The sequence below is a fragment of the Nerophis lumbriciformis genome, linkage group LG04 (assembly GCF_033978685.3).
Source record: "Nerophis lumbriciformis linkage group LG04, RoL_Nlum_v2.1, whole genome shotgun sequence".
Taxonomy (NCBI): Eukaryota; Metazoa; Chordata; class Actinopteri; order Syngnathiformes; family Syngnathidae; genus Nerophis; species Nerophis lumbriciformis.
Genome location: NC_084551.2, coordinates 53,308,863 through 53,328,743, shown reverse-complemented (window position 1 = coordinate 53,328,743; position 19,881 = coordinate 53,308,863). Strand labels below are relative to the sequence as shown.

Sequence of the window (19,881 nt, the reverse complement as noted above, 5' to 3'; positions counted from 1 at the left end):
TTATACTTGCAAATCATTTTTTTAATAACATTTTTTTTTTACTTGGGAATCATTTTTTTTATTAAATAAAATAATTTTTTCTAAAAAAAAATTTTAATTGAAGAAAATTGTTTTTATACTAGCAAATTGTTTTTTACTCGCACAAAATAGTTTTTATACTTGCAAATAATTGTTTTACTTTTTACTCACGAATCATTGGGCGTGCGTAAAAACATTTTGGCGTGTTTGTGGACTGTTGGCAGTAATTTTACTCCATACCTGTCTTCAAGTCACTTTCTTTACGTGCAGATAATTGTTTTTATACTTGCAAATTGTTTTCTTAAAAATTGCTTATCGTTTTTTTTATTGAAGAAATGTTGTTATACTAATTAATCGTTTTATTCATTTAAAAAAAAAAAAGTTTTTCACTTGTGAATCGTTTACTTTTAATTACTAAACTTGGGAATATTTTTTTTAATTGAAGAAAAAAACGCTTTTATACTGGTGAATCGTATTTTTAATTGAAGAAAAATGTTTTTGTTTTTTTAATTGCGAATCGGTTTTATAAAAAAAAACTGTTTTTACACTACCAAATCCTTTTTTTAATAGAATAAAATTGTTTTGATTCTTGTGAATCGTTTTTTTAATTGAATACAATTTTTTACTTGCAGAAAATTCTTTTTAGACTTGTGAATTGTTCTTTTATTGAATAACATTGTTTTTATACTTGCAAATCATTGTATTACTTTCAATAAATTGTTTTTATACTTCCAAATCATTTTTTTACTTGCAGAACATTGTTTTTATGTGTGCAAATCGTTTTATTACTTGCAAAAAAATGTTTTTGTACTTGCCAAACGTCTTTTACTTGCAGAAACTAGTTTTTTACTCACAATTCACTGGGTGTGGGTAAAAACATTTTTGCGTGTTTGTGAAGTTTTGGCAGTAATTTGACTCCATACCTAGCTTGCAGCCATTTGCTTTACTTGCAGAAAATTGTTTTTATACTTGTGAATAATATTGTTTTAGTTAAATAACATTTTACTTGTGAATCTTTTTTTAATCGAAGAAAAAAATCTGTTATACTTATGAATCGTTTTATTAATCAAAGAAAATTGTTTTGTACTTGTGAATTGTTTTCTTTTAAATAAATACAATTGTTTTTTATACTTGCAAATCATTTTTTTAATAACATTTTTTTTTTACTTGGGAATCATTTTTTTTATTAAATAAAATAATTTTTTCTAAAAAAAAAATGTAATTGAAGAAAATTGTTTTTATACTAGCAAATTGTTTTTTACTCGCACAAAATAGTTTTTATACTTGCAAATAATTGTTTTACTTTTTAATCACGAATCATTGGGCGTGCGTAAAAACATTTTGGCGTGTTTGTGGACTGTTGGCAGTAATTTTACTCCATACCTGTCTTCAAGTCACTTTCTTTACGTGCAGATAATTGTTTTTATACTTGCAAATTGTTTTCTTAAAAATTGCTTATCGTTTTTTTTATTGAAGAAATGTTGTTATACTAATTAATCGTTTTATTCATTTAAAAAAAAAAAGTTTTTCACTTGTGAATCGTTTACTTTTAATTACTAAACTTGGGAATATTTTTTTTAATTGAAGAAAAAACGCTTTTATACTGGTGAATCGTATTTTTAATTGAAGAAAAATGTTTTTTGTTTTTTTAATTGCAAATCGTTTTTTATAAAAGAAAACAGTTTTTACACTAGCAAATCCTTTTTTTAATTGAATAAAATTGTTTTGATTCTTGTGAATCGTTTTTTTTTTAATTGAATAACATTTTTTACTTGCAGAAAATTATTTTTATACTTGTGAATTGTCCTTTTATTGAATAACATTGTTTTTATACTTGCAAATCATTTTATTACTTTCAATAAATTGTTTTTATACTTCCAAATAATTTTTTTACTTGCAGAACATTGTTTTTATCTGTGCAAATCGTTTTATTACTTGCAAAAAAATGTTTTTGTACTTGCCAAACGTCTTTTAGTCGCAGAATATTGCAAAAATTTTACTCACAATTCACTGGGTGCGGGTAAAAACATTTTTGCTTGTTTGTGACGTTTTGGCAGTAATTTGACACCATACCTAGCTTGCAGCCATTTGCTTTACTTGCAGAAAATTGTTTTTATACTTGTGAATAATATTGTTTTAGTTGAATAAAATTTTACTTGTGAATCTTTTTTTAATCGAAGAAAAAATGTTTTTATACTTTTTTAATTGATGAAAATTGTTTTTATTTGTTTATTTTTACTTGTGAATCTTTTTTTTAATTGAAGAAAATGTTTTTTTTACGTGCAAATTTTTGGCCATGAGTAAAAACATTTTTTTGTGTAGATATTTGGCAGTAATTTCACTCCATAGACGGTCTGTAAAACAAAATCCATGCAAATGTTACATGTTATGCTGACCACAAGGAAGGGTTTTAAATGTAGAAAAAAAAATCATAATATTTTTATAAATAATTTAGTGTTTTTTTGTTGTTTTTTTAAGTTGCAACAAATTTAAAGTGGCCAAAATATGAGTTTAAATAAATATAAACTGACATTATTGACTTCAATATGATCATAAATCTGTCAGTTTCCCTTTAATTCCCTTGTTTGTTGTAAAAATAGTAAAGCAATAATAATACAATTATTTCCCAGTGTTTGTAGTTTTGCAAAACGTGAGTTCATTCCCATCTTGGCATCTCCTGTAGGCCCGCCTTGTCCTTAGAACCTAGTGGCGCCCCTGGAATGTCAACAAAGGAGGTGATTGAAATAGCTTTCAAACACGTCGCTAGCAGCTAAACGGAGCCATGGCGTGAGAGGGTTTGACGGCGGCGGCGCGGCCACATGAATACAAGAAGAGCGACGTAAACACGGCGTTTATTCTTTCGCTTGTGACAGAAGTCGACCGCGCCGTGACAAAAAGCCGCCAGCTCCATCACGCTGCTCGGGAGGTGAAAAGGGAAACAGAAAAAGTTTGAGCGGTCGTAAACTCGGCCTGCTTTGGTGTTTATGTGTGCGCACCTGGTCCTGGTGCAGGTTGAGTCCAGGTCCAGGTCCAGGCACAGTCCGGGGATGGGCCAGTTTGGAAAGGTGGGACATGTAAACTCAAATATGTTATGCAAATGAGACTGTGGATGTGGTAACCAAGGCAACTCGTCCAATCGTGCTGCGTGCTTCCTCTTGGACGTGACTTTTAGTCAAAGGAGAAGGTAGAAAACGTCATTGATGAAGAGGAGCGTGCCTTACTTCATCTCCTTCCACGTCTTTTGGTGGGCGACAGTGAAAGAGGGCGGGCTCTTAGTCGGTGGGGGCGGGGACGACGCAGATGTGCAGGAAGTTGTCCGGGTGGCTCAGATGCTCGCTGAGCCACTGCAGCGGCGTCTCCAGCAGCGGCTCGATGCCGTGGATCAGAACCTGGTAGCGCTTCTGCTCACCTGGAAGGGCCGCCAAATAACCAAGACAGTGTGAGTGGGTGGGGCCATGTGCACGCTTCATTCTTTTTTTGGGGTGTGGCGGGGAGGATAAACTAATCTGTTTTAACTGCAAATGCAAAAAAAAAATATCTAGTGGCCTGGCATGGATGCTACAGGGTTGTCATTAGCTTTAGCAGCTCTGTATGAACTGTAATATCTTTAACAATCCTGGGGTCATGGTGCAATACCTTGGTGGTTGTCAAGGAAACACGCTAAAAGACGGGCGCCCAAACTTTTTAAACTCCGGGGTCACATTGGGTTAAAATAATTTGTCCGGAGGTCGGGCTATCTATTTGTGTGTGTACTAGAGATTAGGGGTGTCAAAAAAAAAAAAGATTTTTGAATGAAGGGCCGATAACAATACCGATTTTTAGTTGTCAAGGAGGCCGATAACCGATATTTGGAGCCGATATTCATTTGCAGTAAAAACATGAATAGTATACGTCAGTAAATAGTTGGACATATATTTTCAAAGCAAGGTCCATAAAGACATAGATGACAGAGTCTGGTGTGGATGAACTTGACTGGCCTGCACAGAGTCCTGACATGAACCCGATAGAACACCTTTGGGATGAATTAGAACAGAGACTGAGATCCAACATCAGTGTGTGACCTCACCAATGTCCTTTTGGAAGAACGGTGGGAAATTCCTATAAACACACTCCGCAACCTTGTGGACAGCCTTCCCAGAAGAGTTCAAGCTGTAATAGCTGCAAAAGGTGGACCGACATCATAGTGAACCCTATGGGTTAGGAATAGGATAGCACTTCACGTTCATATGTGAGTCAAGGTGGGTGGTTAAATACTTTTGGCATTATAGTCATCGATTCGTTTGATCTATGCTATGCGCATGCGCAGAGGCAATTTTATTTAATTTTTTTGAAATTTTTATTATTTTTTATTTTTTTATAAACCTTTATTTATTAACGGCAACATGTACAAACAGCTGAGAAACAATAATCAAAATAAGTATGGTGCCAGTATGCTGTTTTTTTCCCCATAAAAATACTGGAAAGGATAGAAATGTAGTTTATCCGATTATTAATCGATTAATCGAAGTAATAATCGACAGATTCATCGATTATCAAATTAATCGTTAGTTGCAGCCCTAATATATATATGTATATATATTTGTGTGTGTGTGTATATATATATATATATATATATATATATATATATATATATATATACACACACACACACACATATATGCATATATACTCACACACATACAGTTGTGCTCATAAGTTTACATACCCTGGGAGAATTTATGATTTCTTGGCCATTCTTCAGAGAATATGAATGATAACACAAAAATCTTTCTTTCTTCCACTCATGCTTAATGGTTGTGTGAAGATATTTATTGGCAAACAACTGTGTTTACTCTTTTTAAATCAAAATGACAAAAGAAAGTACCCAAATGACCCTGATCAAAAGTTTATCAGTGACTTTGATCTGATAACATGCACAAAAGTTGACACAAACATGTTTGAATGGCTAATCAAGGTTCCAATCCTCACCTGTGACATGTTTGTTTGCAATTCATGTGTGTGTATAAAAGGTCAGTGAGTTTCTGGGCTTCTGACAGACCATTGCATCTTTCATCCAGTGCTGCACAGATGTTTCTGGATTCTGAGTCATGGGGAAGGCAAAATAATTGTCAAAGGATCTGCGAGAAAAGGTAATTGAACTGCATAAAACAGGAAAGTTGTATAAAAAGATATCCAAGGAATTGAGAATGCCAATCAGCAGTGTTCAAACGCTGACTAAGAAGTAGAAAATGAGGGATTCAGGTAGACCAGCAACGATTTCAGCCACAACTACCAGGAAAATTGTTCGAGATGCAAAGAAAAATCCAGAAATAACTTCAGTTGATATACAGGACTCTCTGAAAAATTGTGGTGTGGCTGTTTCAAGATGCACAATAAGGAGGCACTTGAAGAAAAATGGGCTGCATGGTCGAGTCGCCAGAAAAAAGCCATTTCTGCGCAAATGTCACAAAGTATCCCGCTTACATTACGCCAAACAGCACAGAGACAAGCCTCAAAACTTCTGGAGCAAAGTAATTTGTAGTGATGAGACCAAAATTGAACTTTTTGGCCACTCGACAATGCAGCCCATTTTTCTTCAAGTGCCTCCTTATTGTGCATCTTGAAACAGCCACATCACAATTTTTCAGAGAGTCCTGTATTTCAGCTGAATTTATTTGTGGATTTTTCTTTGCATCTCGAACAATTTTCCTGGCAGTTGTGGCTGAAATCTTTGCTGGTCTACCTGAATCCCTCATTTTCCACTTCTTAATCAGCGTTTGAACACTGCTGATTGGCATTCTCGATTAATAGGATATCTTTTTATACCCCTTTCCTGTTTTATGCAGTTCAATTACCTTTTCTCACAGATCCTTTGACAATTCTTTTGCCTTCCCCATGACTCAGAATCCAGAAACATCTGTGCAGCACTGGATGAAAGATGCAATGGTCTGTCAGAAGCCCAGAAACTCACTGACCTTTTATACACACACATTAATTACAAACAAACATGTCACAGGTGAGGATTGTAACCTTGATTAGTTCTTCAAACCTGTTTGTGTCAACTTTTATGCATTCTATCAGATCAAAGTCACTGGGGTATGTAAACTTTTGATCAGGGTCATTTGGGTACTTTCTTTTGTCATTTTGATTTAAAAAGAGTAAACACATTTGTTTGCCAATAAATAGCTTCACACAACCATTAAGCATGAGTGGAAGAAAGGTTTTTGTGTTATCATTCATATTCTCTGAAGAATGGCCAAGAAATCATAAATTCTCCCAGGGTATGTAAACTTATGACCACAACTGTATATATACATATATATGCATATATTTACATATATGTGTGCGTATATATATATATATATATATATATATATATATATATATATATATATATATATATATATATATATATATATATATATATATATATATATATATACAGTTATATACACACACATATACATATATATATATATATTTAAAAACTGGGGACGTCCCATGCGCCAGATTGTGTACGCTGGTGGTCCAGATGCGGGCCGTAGCTCAGGAACCCCTGCTCTAAGACATGAACAAACAGGACGACGATGGGGAGATGACAGTTGATTATTTTGGTGATTCCAGTTTTCAACTTTCACTCTGACGGTGTGCAGTTTCACACTGTGCGCGCGTGCGTGTGTGTGTGTGTGTGTGTGTGTGTGTGTGTGTGTGTGTGTGTGTGTGTGTGTGTATGTGTGTTGGCCATTCTGCCCTATTGTGACCCCGCCCAACCACTGGAAGGTGATGACTACAAAATGGCCGTTGAGAGCATAAAAGGGGACTTGCCTGCCTTCCAACGCCGAACATCTGAAGCGGCAACAAAAGATGGCCCGATTTTAGAAAGTCGTTTTTGTGAGGAATAAAGTCAGCAGGTTTTGGTGGAGCGGTTGACGGGCTGCATCAACGCCCTCCTGATATTACGTGGTAGCACTTGTTGTGCCCCGGTGTGTGTGTGTGTGTGTCTGTGTGTGTGCCCGTCTGCATGCGGTCAGCGATGTGATGCAGGAAATACAAAAACCCTGAACACCGCCCTTAAAAAAGTAAAAAACAAAAATATTGCAAATCAAAGTTTTCCAATCAGGGTTTATTGCTGTTGATTCCGATCCCACCTATTAACTGCAAATGTTCTAATGTATTTATGTTAAAAGATAATGACACTGTACAACAATATCAACACAATATTTAAACTAATTCCTACTTTTCTTTTCTTTTCTTTTTTTTTTACATACAATTGTTTGATCTAAATAAAGCTCATAATACACAATAACTAAACAAAAGTGAAAAAATACTACTTTTTTTTAATCATTTGGTTGTTGCCCTCAAAGTCCTCCTGTGTGCAGGGAATTATTTCCTAAATTTGTAAGCAATAACAAAAACTAGAAAAACAAGGATTTTGAGAAAATGAAAATATCGACCTTAACAGTCTTGTATCGATGCACCCTCCTCTTACGTGTCGTGTACTGACCGTGACACACCAACAGTTGTTGTTATTTTAGTCTCTCTACACTCTACACAGTAATTCAGGCCTATGACCAATAATGACTATTTAAATGAAACCAAGCATCCCTTTAATTAAACCAGCATTTACTTGCATTGACCCAATGCAAACAACCTTCCATAGTCATGGTGGAAAAAAATAAAAATAAAATCGAAACAATATTAAATGGCAACAGACATGGTCACACATAACACAATATAACACCATTTGTGGATATTTAAAAAAAAAAACCTCAACATTAAAAAAATTCTGAATTACGCCCATGTAAATCCATTACAAAGCATGATGGGAAAAATGCAGAACACTATCTCCACCCTTATCCTTGTTTGGCTTTTTAGCTGCTTGATATTTCTGATTGATTGCACATTTTGAGTCCAATTTTCACATACTCTTAATATCCAATTATATTAATTGTTAATTATAAATCCATTATATTTATATATATATATATATATATATATATATATATATATATATATATATATATATATATATATATACACACATATATACATACATATATATATACACATACATATATATACATATTTATATACATATACACATATTTATATACATATATATATACATATACACATATATATAATATACACATATATATATACATATACACATATATACAGTATATATATATTATACACACACACATATATACACATATACCTATATATACATATACACATATACATATACACACACATATACATATCAAACTCGCTTCGCAAAATAATTAGCGCATGCTTAGAATTACTGCCGGGTCAAACTTGTTTAGCAGAATAATTAGCATTCGCCTCGTTTTACCACCGGGTCAAACTCGTCACGTCACGAGTGACACCTCACCTTTCAAGGCATCATTTTCCAAAATGGAGGAGGCTAATTTCAGTAATTTAAAATCGCATAAAGGGAAGAAGATTAAGAGCTATTCAGTAGGATTTAAGGTCCAAGCTATTGAATGTGCTAAAAAGGGAACTGCTCAGTTTATTACCTTCTAAACACATTTGTCAGTCTCATCTCGTGGCCAATACTACTGTAGTATTGTTGTTTACATGCTTGAAATGCTTAATTTATGAAAAAAAAATTGTAAAATACGCTTTAAATAAACAATATCAATATTGTGTTATTGTATAATTGCAATTCTTATTACTAATATTGTGTTCGTTTGTAGTGGTGGAGAGCTGACTTTTTGTTGTTGGAGTTGCGTCTTTCAAAGCGCTTTATTTTGAAAAAACGTTTTATTAATATAGCTGCGTGTCTCAAATATGAGTCATTAAATGACTCCCGCCTCATGGTGGTAGAGGGCGCTAGTGATCCCAGGGATCATTCTTGCGACTACTCGGCTGCAGAAGAAGTGACAACAACAGTTTTCTAAACTGGACTTTCAATGGAAGCAGGAGGTAATAATTAAAGGAAGATCTCCAGAGAGACTTTTAAAACTGAAGAAAGATAAGGAAGACTTCTATAAACAAGTTATCGATGCTTTTGTTCAGAAGGAGCGGCGCATGGACTTCATTTATAAGTAAAGGTAAGACCATAATAAAGTTTTTTTTTTATCAAATGTGCTTTTCATGATGGTATCCTTACATCACACTCAAATTTACATCACACTAAATTTACCGCATGCCTTTGGTAAGCGCCGGAGTGAGAAGAGGTTTTAAATTAATTAGCGCATGCTTAAATTTACCGCATGCCTTTGGTAAGCGCCGGAGTGAGAAAAGGTTTTAAATTAATTAGCGCATGCTTAAATTTACCGCATGCCTTTGGTAAGCGCCGGAGAGAGAAGAGGTTTTAAATTAATTACCGCCCCGGCACTAATTCAAGGAAATACGGTAGTTACTTTACATGCAGTCGGCCTCGACCAAATTTTTTTAGCGCAATGCGGCCCCTGGACAAAAAGTTTGGACATCCCTGACTTACGACATTCTTATTGTACTGTTTTAGTTTCACAAATTCCTCAGTGAATTCACCAAAACGTCACAGTGGTGTTATTGAGTTTGTTTAGCTGATTGGAGAGCAAGCTTCCGCAGCTCGTGGGTCCATGACGGTGACTTCTGTTTTTTTTTTATCAGCCGTTTTACTGCCCTGTTACATATATTATAATATTTCTGTGTAAATAACTCATTTCACAACATATATATCCGCGGCTTTTCGTCCGGTGCGGCTAAAATATGAAAATATAAGTTTTTCTTCTAAAATTTAGTGGGTGCGGCTTATTTCCCGGCGCACTCAATAGTCCGGATAACAGAGTAAATCAGTGTTAATATTTGAGTGGGCTCTGGGCTCCTTTGCAGTGAAAAATGTGGGCCGCAGCGTCAAAAAAGTTAAGTTAAAGTACCAATGATTGTCACACACACACTAGGGGTGGTGAAATTTGTCCTCTGCATTTGACCCATCTCTTTGTTCACCCCCTGGGAGGTGAGGGGAGTAGTAAGCAGCAGCGGTGGCCGCGCCTGGGAGTCATTTTTGGTGATTTAACCCCCAATTCCAACCCTTGATGCTGAGTGCCAAGCAGGGAGGTAATGGCTCTCATTTGTATAGTCTTTGGTATGACTCGGCGGGGGTTTGAACTCACAACCTACCGATCTCAGGGCGGACACTCTAACTACTAGGCCACTGAGTAGGCGGTAAGAACCACTGCTGTATAGCACTTAATATTGTGTTTGTTTAGGCTGGAAGTCATCCAGCAGAAAGGCCGTATTGCTGAACCGAACTTTAACTTTAACTTTAACTCTCCAGAGCAGACTTGGGCAAATTAAGGCCCGGGGGCCACATGCGGCCCGTTAAGTATTTTAATCTGGTCTGCCGGACATTCCCAAATATTTTTTTTAGATCTTTAAGATGGAAACTGTAGCTGCCATTGTGATGTGCAGTGATGTTTTCAAATGACCGTAAGTCTTGAATTACCGTATTTTTCAGACTATAAGTCGCAGTTTTTTTCATAGTTTGGCCGGGCTCCAGTGCGATTTATATATGTTTTTTTTCCTTCTTTATTATGCATTTTCGGCAGGTGCGACTTATACTCCGGTGCGACTTATACTCCGAAAAATGCGGTATACAAAGTATTTCAATGGTTGGAATCTGCGCTTTTGCACGATATACTAGTTACTATGGTAATTAATTAGTTACTATGGTAATCTAAGTCACAGCAGCTCAGACGAGGCACCAAGCAGTGGGGGTTGGGAGCGTTTCCACAGAGTGTCAGGGACAGACGTGGAAGGAGATTTTCACAACAAAGTTCTAAAGCTTAGTTATATATCATATTGTATATTGTATTTTTACCCTTTGCGTTCATATTTCCCTGTTTGTCGCATTTTTGTCGCGTTTTGCTTGATTGTAAAATATGTCGATCGAGAGGGGGTTCATATGTTGTCAATATTCAGTGTTTTATCGTTCATAGAAAATGTTTAAATTCCATTCCGTTTTTTAAGGCAGTCTGTCAAAATGTTTTTAGCATTCAATCAGACATTATTGTGAGGTTTTGTATTAGTGTTCCTAAAAATAGATATACCGGACCTCAGACACACTTCTTTCTGTAATTTGGCCCCCCAGTCAAAATAATTGCCCGGGCCTGTTCCAGATAGTGGTGAGGACGGCGGAAAAGATAGTACCGTAGTTTTGGGACTATAAGTCGCAGTTTTTTTCATAGTTTGGCCGGGGGTGCGACTTATACTCAGGAGCGACTTATGTGTGAAATTATTAACACACTACCGTAAAATATCAAATAATATTATTTAGCTCATTCACGTAAGAGACTAGACGTATAAGATTTCATGGGATTTAGCGATTAGGAGTGACAGATTGTTTGGTAAACGTATAGCATGTTCTATATGTTATAGTTATTTGAATGACTCTTACCATAATATGTTACGTTAACATACCAGTTGGTTATTTATGCCTCATATAACGTACACTTATTCAGCCTGTTGTTCACTATTCTTTATTTATTTTAAATTGCCTTTCAAATGTCTATTCTTGGTGTTGGGTTTTATCAAATACATTTCCTCAAAAAATGCAACTTATACTCCAGTGCGACTTATATATGTTTTTCCCTTCTTTATTATGCATTTTCGGCCGGTGCGACTTATACTCCGGAGCGACTTATAGTCCGAAAAATACGGTATATAAATTAAATTGTATATATTTTTTTTATTTTTTATTCATGCATCGTATTTTTCTTAAAATCCTTTCATTTTCTCAAAACTCGACAGTGCGCCTTATAACCCGGTGCGCCCCTAACAAATACAGAACATTTTTGGTTGTGCTTACCGACCGCGAAGCAATTTTATTTGGTAAATGGTGAAATGATAAGTGTGACCAGTAAATGGCAGTCAAACATAAGAGATACGTTTAGACTGCATAATGATGGCAGTCACACATAAGATAAGCGTAGACTGCAAAATGATGGCAGTCACACATAAGAGATATGTGTAGACTGCAATATGACTCAAGTAAACAGAACCAACATTTTATATGATCGATTAAAAATATAGAACATTACACACTGCGCTAAAAAAATCCATCAAAATGTTTTAGTACGACTTTGGTAAGCTATGAAGCCGCACCGCTTGAAAGATTGTCGGCGCATTAAACATACAAATATTACACTGAATTTTATACATTGATTTTTGTTACACTGAATTCTAAAACAAAACAAAAAATCAGTTACGGAATTTTATTTTTATATTGATATATATATCATATTTTTCGGACTATAAGTCGCATTTTTTTCATAGTGCGACTATGATTGGGGTGCGACTTATACTCAGGAGCGACTTATGTGTGAAATTATTAACACATTAGCGTAAAATATCAAATAATATTATTTATCTCATTCACGTAAGAGACTAGACCAGGGGTCGGCAACCTTTACCAGTCAAAGAGCCATTTTGACCAGTTTCACAAATTATAGAAAACAATGGGAGCCGCATAATGTTTTTGAAATTTTAAATGAAATAACACTGCATACAAAGTTTTTTTTTTGCTTTGTGCTATGTATAAACCAAGGGTCTCAGACACGCGACCCACACCTTTATATGGAATTTTAAAGCTGGTGCGGCACGCGGGTTTTAAATGAAAGGCGCTTGTCAGCGTCATGCGTGCCGTGTTGGTACAGCATACAGCACCCACTACAACCAGCGTGCCTGATCAGCCACTCGTTGTATGAGGATTTCGCTTGCTCACGTAGGTGACAGCAAGGCATACTTGGTCAACAACCACACAGGTTACACTGACAGTGGCGGTATAAAAAAAACTTTAACACTCTTACTAATAATGCACAACACTGTGAACCCACACCAAACAAGAATGACAAACACATTTCGGGAGAACATCTGCACCTTAACACAACATAAACACAACAGGACAAATACCCAGAATCCCATGCAGCCCTAACTCTTCCGGGATACATTATACACCTCCGCTACCAAACCCCGCCCACCTCAACCGACGCACAGAGAGAGAGAGGGGTGGGTTTGATGTGTGAGGGAGCAGGGTTGGGGTGGGGGCGGGGTTTGGTGGTAGCAGAGGTGTATAATGTAGCCCGAAAGTGTCAGGGCTGCATGGGATTCTGGGTGTTTGTTCTGTTGTGTTTATGTTGTGTTAAGGTGCAGATGTTCTCCCGAAATGTGTTTGTCATTCTTGTTTGGTTTTGGTTCAAAGTGTGGCGCATTATTAGTAAGAGTGTTAAAGTTGTTTTATATGGTCACAGTCAGTGTAACCTGTGTGGCTGTTGACCAAGTATGCCTTGCTGTCACGTACGTGTGCAAGCAGAAGATGTATATTGTATAACATGTATTGGGCTGGCACGCTGTTTATATAGATTGTAGAGGTCGCCAAATGTTGTACCATCATGGTACGCCCTTATTATAGTTGTAAGGGTGAAAATCGGGAATATTAATCCCGGGGGAGTTTTCTGCGAGAGAAACTGAAATCCGGAAGTCTCACGGGAAAATTGGGGGGTTCAGCAAGTAAGCCGCTGAGCCGCATCAGAGTGATCAAAGAGCCGCATGCGGCTCCGGAGCCGCGGGTTGCCGACCCCTGGACTAGACGTATAAGATTTCATGGGATTTAGCGATTAGGAGTGACAGATTGTTTGGTAAATGTATAGCATGTTCTATATGTTATAGTTATTTGAATGACTCTTACCATAATATGTTACGTTAACATACCAGTTGGTTATTTAAGCCTCATATAACGTACACTTATTCAGCCTGTTGTTCACTATTCTTTATTTATTTTAAATTGCCTTTCAAATGTCTATTCTTGGTGTTGGCTTTTATCAAATACATTTCCCCAAAAAATGCGACTTATACTCCAGTGTGACTTATATATGCTTTTTTCCTTCTTTATTATGCATTTTCGGCTGGTGCGACTTATACTTCGGAACGACTTATACTCCAAAAAATACTGTAAGCGACATCCACAACCCCTAATCTAGACAAACAGCTTTTTTACTTAAAAGAAAACAGGTTTTGTTTAACAACATGCTACCCAAACATTTAATAATGTCAAATACAAATAAGGCAACAAGACAAGTATGCAACACTATTCTTTTCTAAAACAAATCTGTACTGCAGATGTGCGCATTTACATCAACGATATGATTTGTCTAAAATATAAGAAAAAAGAAAACATTTTCCATTTTTTTATCGATTAAGAATCGTAAAAATAAGAATCGCGATTCAATCGAAAATCGATTTTTTTTGACACGTTTTCTGATGTTGGGGTCTGAACTTCTGAACAACAGCAGCAGCCAAACCCAGCACACGACCCCCTTCCTCCACTCCAAACACGCCGCCATAATCCCGCACTATCAGCGCACTCATCTGCCAGACGAGGAAGCGGCCGAGAGCAAACAGTCCAAGACACAAAAGACCACTTTCACCTTGATCAGCCAGGCAGGCCCGGCCCGAGACGCCGGCTCGTGAAAGACATGAAAGACGGCTGAAGATTACACCTGAGAGGAACCACGGAGACCTTCAAAGAGGAACACCAGCTCTTGGATCAGAGAGAGAAAGAGAGACGCACAAAAACAAGATGGCATCCCTAACATCTGATAGGGGAACATCTGGATTGCACAGTTTGGAGCTCTGAAGACGGCGTCAACAATTATCATACGCGTGCACGTTGAGGTCATGAGAGGGAATGAGAAGGGCAGGTAGGTAGACAGACAGCGGGGGTGTCTCCAGCGAGCAGGTGAGTCTCCTGCGGGTCGTCTGTCCTGACGCTCCATTGTGTACTTATCTACTTCCTGCGTGTGTTTTGACTGCTGTTTCCTCGCATCTCTGATTAGGCCACACTCTCTCCTCCTCCACATACACTGGGTGTATTCATGCACTCTACTCAAACGGACAGGACTCCTAAAGGCTCCGCGCCAATGTTCCCTCTAAGGTGCGCGCCTGTGCAATTGCGCACTGCTCAAGCGTCCTCTGCGCACGGCAAATCTATGCCGCGCACAATATCATATAAAAAAATAAGCGCATAACAATTTTCAACACGACAGAGAAAACAGTTTTCGTCATCATTGTTCAAATATTGTTACGTCTGTCGAGACACTTTGAGGACATGAATTCCATTCATCACTTTACTGAGCAAAACTCTTTACTGTCGGCCATAAACACATCACCAAAACATTGGTAAAAAAAATATATCTAGCAAAAGTGGTCATTTTCTGCAGTACAAACCAGCCCAAAAGCAACTTTGTTATATCAACAGCAGCCGCTCGCTCTTTCTCACTTGCGCCAACACATGCACATATGGCACTTAGCCAGTGATGCGTTTACAGCCACACAAAAAGTCGGACAACTCCAACACCACACATAAAGTGTCATTCCAGGTCGTTACACTATGATTTACCAATCAAATGTGTGCTTATTCTAGTGTCATTTATTAGGAATCTTCATTTATAAATATTAGTCATGAAATACTGTTAGTATATTAAATAAATACTAATAAAAATTATTTTATTTATCTTTTATGGACAGAATTTCTAGGCGCAGTCAAGGCGTTGAGGGGATCCGGTTTGGTGGCTGCAGGATTAGGTCTCTGCTTTTTGCAGATGATGTGGTCCTGATGGCTTCATCTGGCCAGGATCTTCAGCTCTCGCTGGATCGGTTCGCAGCCGAGTGTGAAGCGACTGGGATGAGAATCAGCACCTCCAAGTCTGAGTCCATGGTTCTCGCCCGGAAAAGGGTGGAGTGCCATCTCCGGGTTGGGAGGAGACCCTGCCCCAAGTGGAGGAGTTCAAGTACCTCGGAGTCTTGTTCACGAGTGAGGGAAGAGTGGATCGTGAGATCGACAGGCGGATCGGTGCGGCATCTTCAGTAATGCGGACGCTGTATCGATTCGTTGTGGTGAAGAAGGAGCTGAGCCGGAAGGCAAAGCTCTCAATTTACCGGTCGATCTACGTTCCCATCCTCACCTATGGTCATGAGCTTTGGGTTATGACCGAAAGGACAAGATCACGGGTACAAGCGGCCGAAATGAGTTTCCTCCGCCGGGTGGCAGGGCTCTCCCTTAGAGATAGGGTGAGAAGCTCTGTCATCCGGGGGGAGCTCAAAGTAAAGCCGTTGCTCCTCCACATCGAGAGGAGCCAGATGAGGTGGTTCGGGCATCTGGTTGGGATGCCACCCGATCGCCTACCTCGGGAGGTGTTTAGGGCACGTCCGACCGGTAGGAGGCCACGGGGAAGACCCAGTACACGTTGGGAAGACTATGTCTCCCAGCTGGCCTGGGAACGCCTCGGGATCCCCCGGGAGGAGCTGGACGAAGTGGCTGGGGAGAGGGAAGTCTGGGCTTCCCTGCTTAGGCTGCTGCCCCCGCGACCCGACCTCGGATAAGCGGAAGAAGATGGATGGACTAATAAAAATATATTTTTTACAAACAGTAAGTTGCAGGAATGTAAACATGATCCCCTGCTTACATCTCATTGTGCAACATGTGAATGTTTTAATGGGAACTAAATGCAATGTCTGAAAGGGGTACAAATTATTTCCAAAGCAGGACCTCCACCCAGACAAACAATACAAGTAATAACAATATTTTTTGTTATTATCATTGTAAGTGGGCCTAAACACTTACCATATTTTTCGGAGTATAAGTCGCACCGGAGTATAAGTCGCACCTGCCGAAAATGCATAATAAAGAAGGAAAAAAAATTATAAATCGCACTGGAGCCCAGCCAAACTATGAAAAAAAACTGCGACCTATAGTCCGAAAAATACGGTATATTAGAAAATAACCTCATGGAAATGACTGTTGTCATTTGGTTATAATAATAAGAGAATGTTGTCTGTCTATCTGTGTGGACTCTGCGATGAGGTGGGGACTTGTCCAGGGTGTACCCCGCCTTCCGCCCGAATGCAACTGAGATAGGCTTTAGCGACCCCGAAAGGGACAAGCGGTAGAAAATGGATGGATGGATGGAGATTGAAGTTGTTATTTAGTCAGGTTTGGGACAGGTGTGCTGCTGGTGTAGCCACAGTGTGCACGTCTGATGTTGCTCACATGGGCTCCACTGAATGCTCAGGGAGTTTTTGCGTTTGCTCACACACATGAAAAATTAGAGGGAACATTGCTCCGCGCCTCTCCGGGTTTCCCCTTAATTGATCATAGCGACCCACCGCAGCAAAATAAAAGCCGCCACACCTTAAAAATGTGTTTGTTTTTTTAACGTGAAAACAAATTAAAGTAATATAATGTATGACTTAATGTTGTACGGTATACTGGTACTGGTATAGTACCGCGATACTAATGAATCATATTCGGTACTATACCGCCTCTAAAAAAGTACCGGTCCGCTGATTTTATACACTGTGCCAAGTGATTAGGACACCTGATTCTCACCATTTGGATGGGTGGCCAAATACTTTTGACAATATAGCATATCTTCATATATTACATAAAGCCTATAATTTGACCTATGCACCAAAAATTTGGCCGCCGAAAAAAAACTTTGCTTACCGAAAGCGAATGTTGTGATGACATGTCCACTTCCGCTGGCCGGCTGCGTCTTTCCCCGCGCACGCAAATGACGTCGCTTGCCCAAAGATGACAAAAAAGGTGCATTCAGGACTCATTTCCCTTTAGACTGCAGTCACGTGTGAAACGATCTGATTCCAACCAGATTCAGCCTACCTGCTGATGTGGCCTGAATCTGATGCGAAAAGATCAGATGCGAACAGCGCCGCCGAAACCGGATGTTGTGATGATGTAATCCGAGGGTGTCAAACTCGTTTTCATTGAGAGCCACAACGCAGTGATGGCTGCCTTTAGACTGCGTTTCTTAAAATCAATTTAAATGATACATGTGGTTAATAACCTGTGATTAATCATGATAATTGTTACTATAACAATCTACAAGGTTAATATAGTTGGCTTCTCTTTCTTCCCCTCCATGTATCTGCTTTCTTTTGTATTTGAAGTTATCATTACATGTATGTATTGTTGCATTTGAACAACTGTATTGTTGATAATAGAGGTAATTATTGTTATTATTCATTATCAATAGTGCTATTTCTATTGGTATTTGTATTACTCCATTTATAGTGTAATAATGTTCATTGTCATTTCTGTATTATTACAAACCCCGTTTCCATATGAGTTGGGAAATTGTGTTGGATGTAAATATAAACGGAATACAATGATTTGCAAATCATTTTCAACCCATATTCAGTTGAATATGCTACAAATAATCATTAACTTTAGAATTTGATGCCAGCAACACGTGACAAAGAAGTTGGGAAAGGTGGCAATAAATACTGATAAAGTTGAGGAATGCTCATCAAACACTTATTTTGAACATCCCACAGGTGTGCAGGTTAATTGGGAACAGGTGGGTGCCATGATTGGGTATAAAAACAGCTTCCCAAAAAATGCTCAGTCTTTCACAAGAAAGGATGGGGCGAGGGTCACCACTTTGTCCACAAGTGCGTGAACAAATAGTCAAACAGTTTAAGAACAACGTTTCTCAAAGTGCAATTGCAAGGAATTTAGGGATTTCAACATCTACGGTCCATAATATCATCAAAGAGTTCAGAGAATCTTGAAAAATCACTCCACGTAAGCGGCATGGCCGGAAACCAACATTGAATGACCGTGACCTTCGATCCCTCAGACGGCACTGTATCAAAAACCGACATCAATCTCTACCTTTAGAGATTGAGATTGATCACCACATGGGCTCGGGAACACTTCAGAAAACCACTGTGACTAAATACAGTTTGTCGCTACATCTGTAAGTGCAAGTTAAAGCTCTACTATGCAAAGCAAAAGCCATTTATCAACAACACCCAAAAATGCCGCCGGCTTCTCTGGGCCCGGGATCATCTAAGATGGACTCATGCAAAGTGGAAAAGTGTTCTGTGGTCTGACGAGTCCACATTTCAAATTGTTTTTGGAAATATTCGACATCGTGTCATCCGGACCAAAGGGGAAGCGAACCATCCAGACTGTTATCGACGCAAAGTTGAAAAGCCAGCATGTGTGATGGTATGGGGGTGCATTAGTGCCCAAGGCATGGGTAACTTACACATCTGTGAAGGCGCCATTAATGCTGAAAGGTACATACAGGTTTTGGAACAACATCTACTGCCATCTCAGTGCCGTCTTTTTCATGGACGCCACTGCTTATTTCAGTAAGACAATGCCAAGCCACATTCAGCACGTGTTACAACAGCGTGGCTTCGTAAGAAAAGAGTGTGGGTACTTTCCTGGCCCGCCTGCAGTCCAGACCTGTCTCCCATCGAAAATGTGTGGCGCATTATGAAGCGTAAAATACGACAGCGGAGACCCCGGACTGTTGAACGACTTAAGCTCTACATAAAACAAGAATGGGAAAGAATTCCACTTTCTAAGCTTCAACAATTACTTTCCTCAGTTCCCAATCGTTTATTGAGTGTTGTTAAAAGAAAAGGTGATGTAACACAGTGGTGAACATGCCCTTTCCCAACTACTAAATTCTAAGTTAATTATTATTTGCAAAAAAATAATAAAGTTTATGAGTTTGAACATCAAATATCTTGTCTTTGTAGTGCATTCAATTGAATATGGGTTGAAAAGGATTTGCAAATCATTGTATTCCGTTTATATTTACATCTAACACAATTTCCCAACTCATATGGAAACGGGGTTTGTATATGATTTGCCTGAGTAGCTGGACAGGACAAAAAAATAAATAAATAAATAATGATCATTCGAAATTCAAATGTGATGCATCTTATTGTAAAAATATAATTTGACAGCAGTTATGTAAACGTATAATCACCTCATGATATTATTGCACAATTGCCTATGCATTTGATCATTACATGTTTTAATTAGAGATGTCAGAT

The 19,881-nt window shown here is 38.2% G+C and overlaps 1 protein-coding gene across 3 annotated transcripts in view; it reads right to left on the bottom strand.

The window, feature by feature from the left end:
* Positions 1–1,808: 1,808 nt before the first annotated feature.
* The window catches only part of atg5 (ATG5 autophagy related 5 homolog (S. cerevisiae)), an 85,723-nt gene continuing 67,650 nt past the window's right edge, over positions 1,809–19,881 (bottom strand). For 2 of the 3 annotated variants that reach the window (XM_061957218.2, XM_061957210.2), the window contains exon 8: positions 1,812–3,427. In XM_061957218.2, coding sequence (XP_061813202.2) covers positions 3,291–3,427 — 137 coding nt within the window. In that variant the 3' untranslated portion in view covers positions 1,812–3,290. Of the gene's footprint in view, positions 3,428–19,881 lie in introns of all 3 variants that reach the window. The other variant, XM_061957226.2, reaches the window with a different exon arrangement.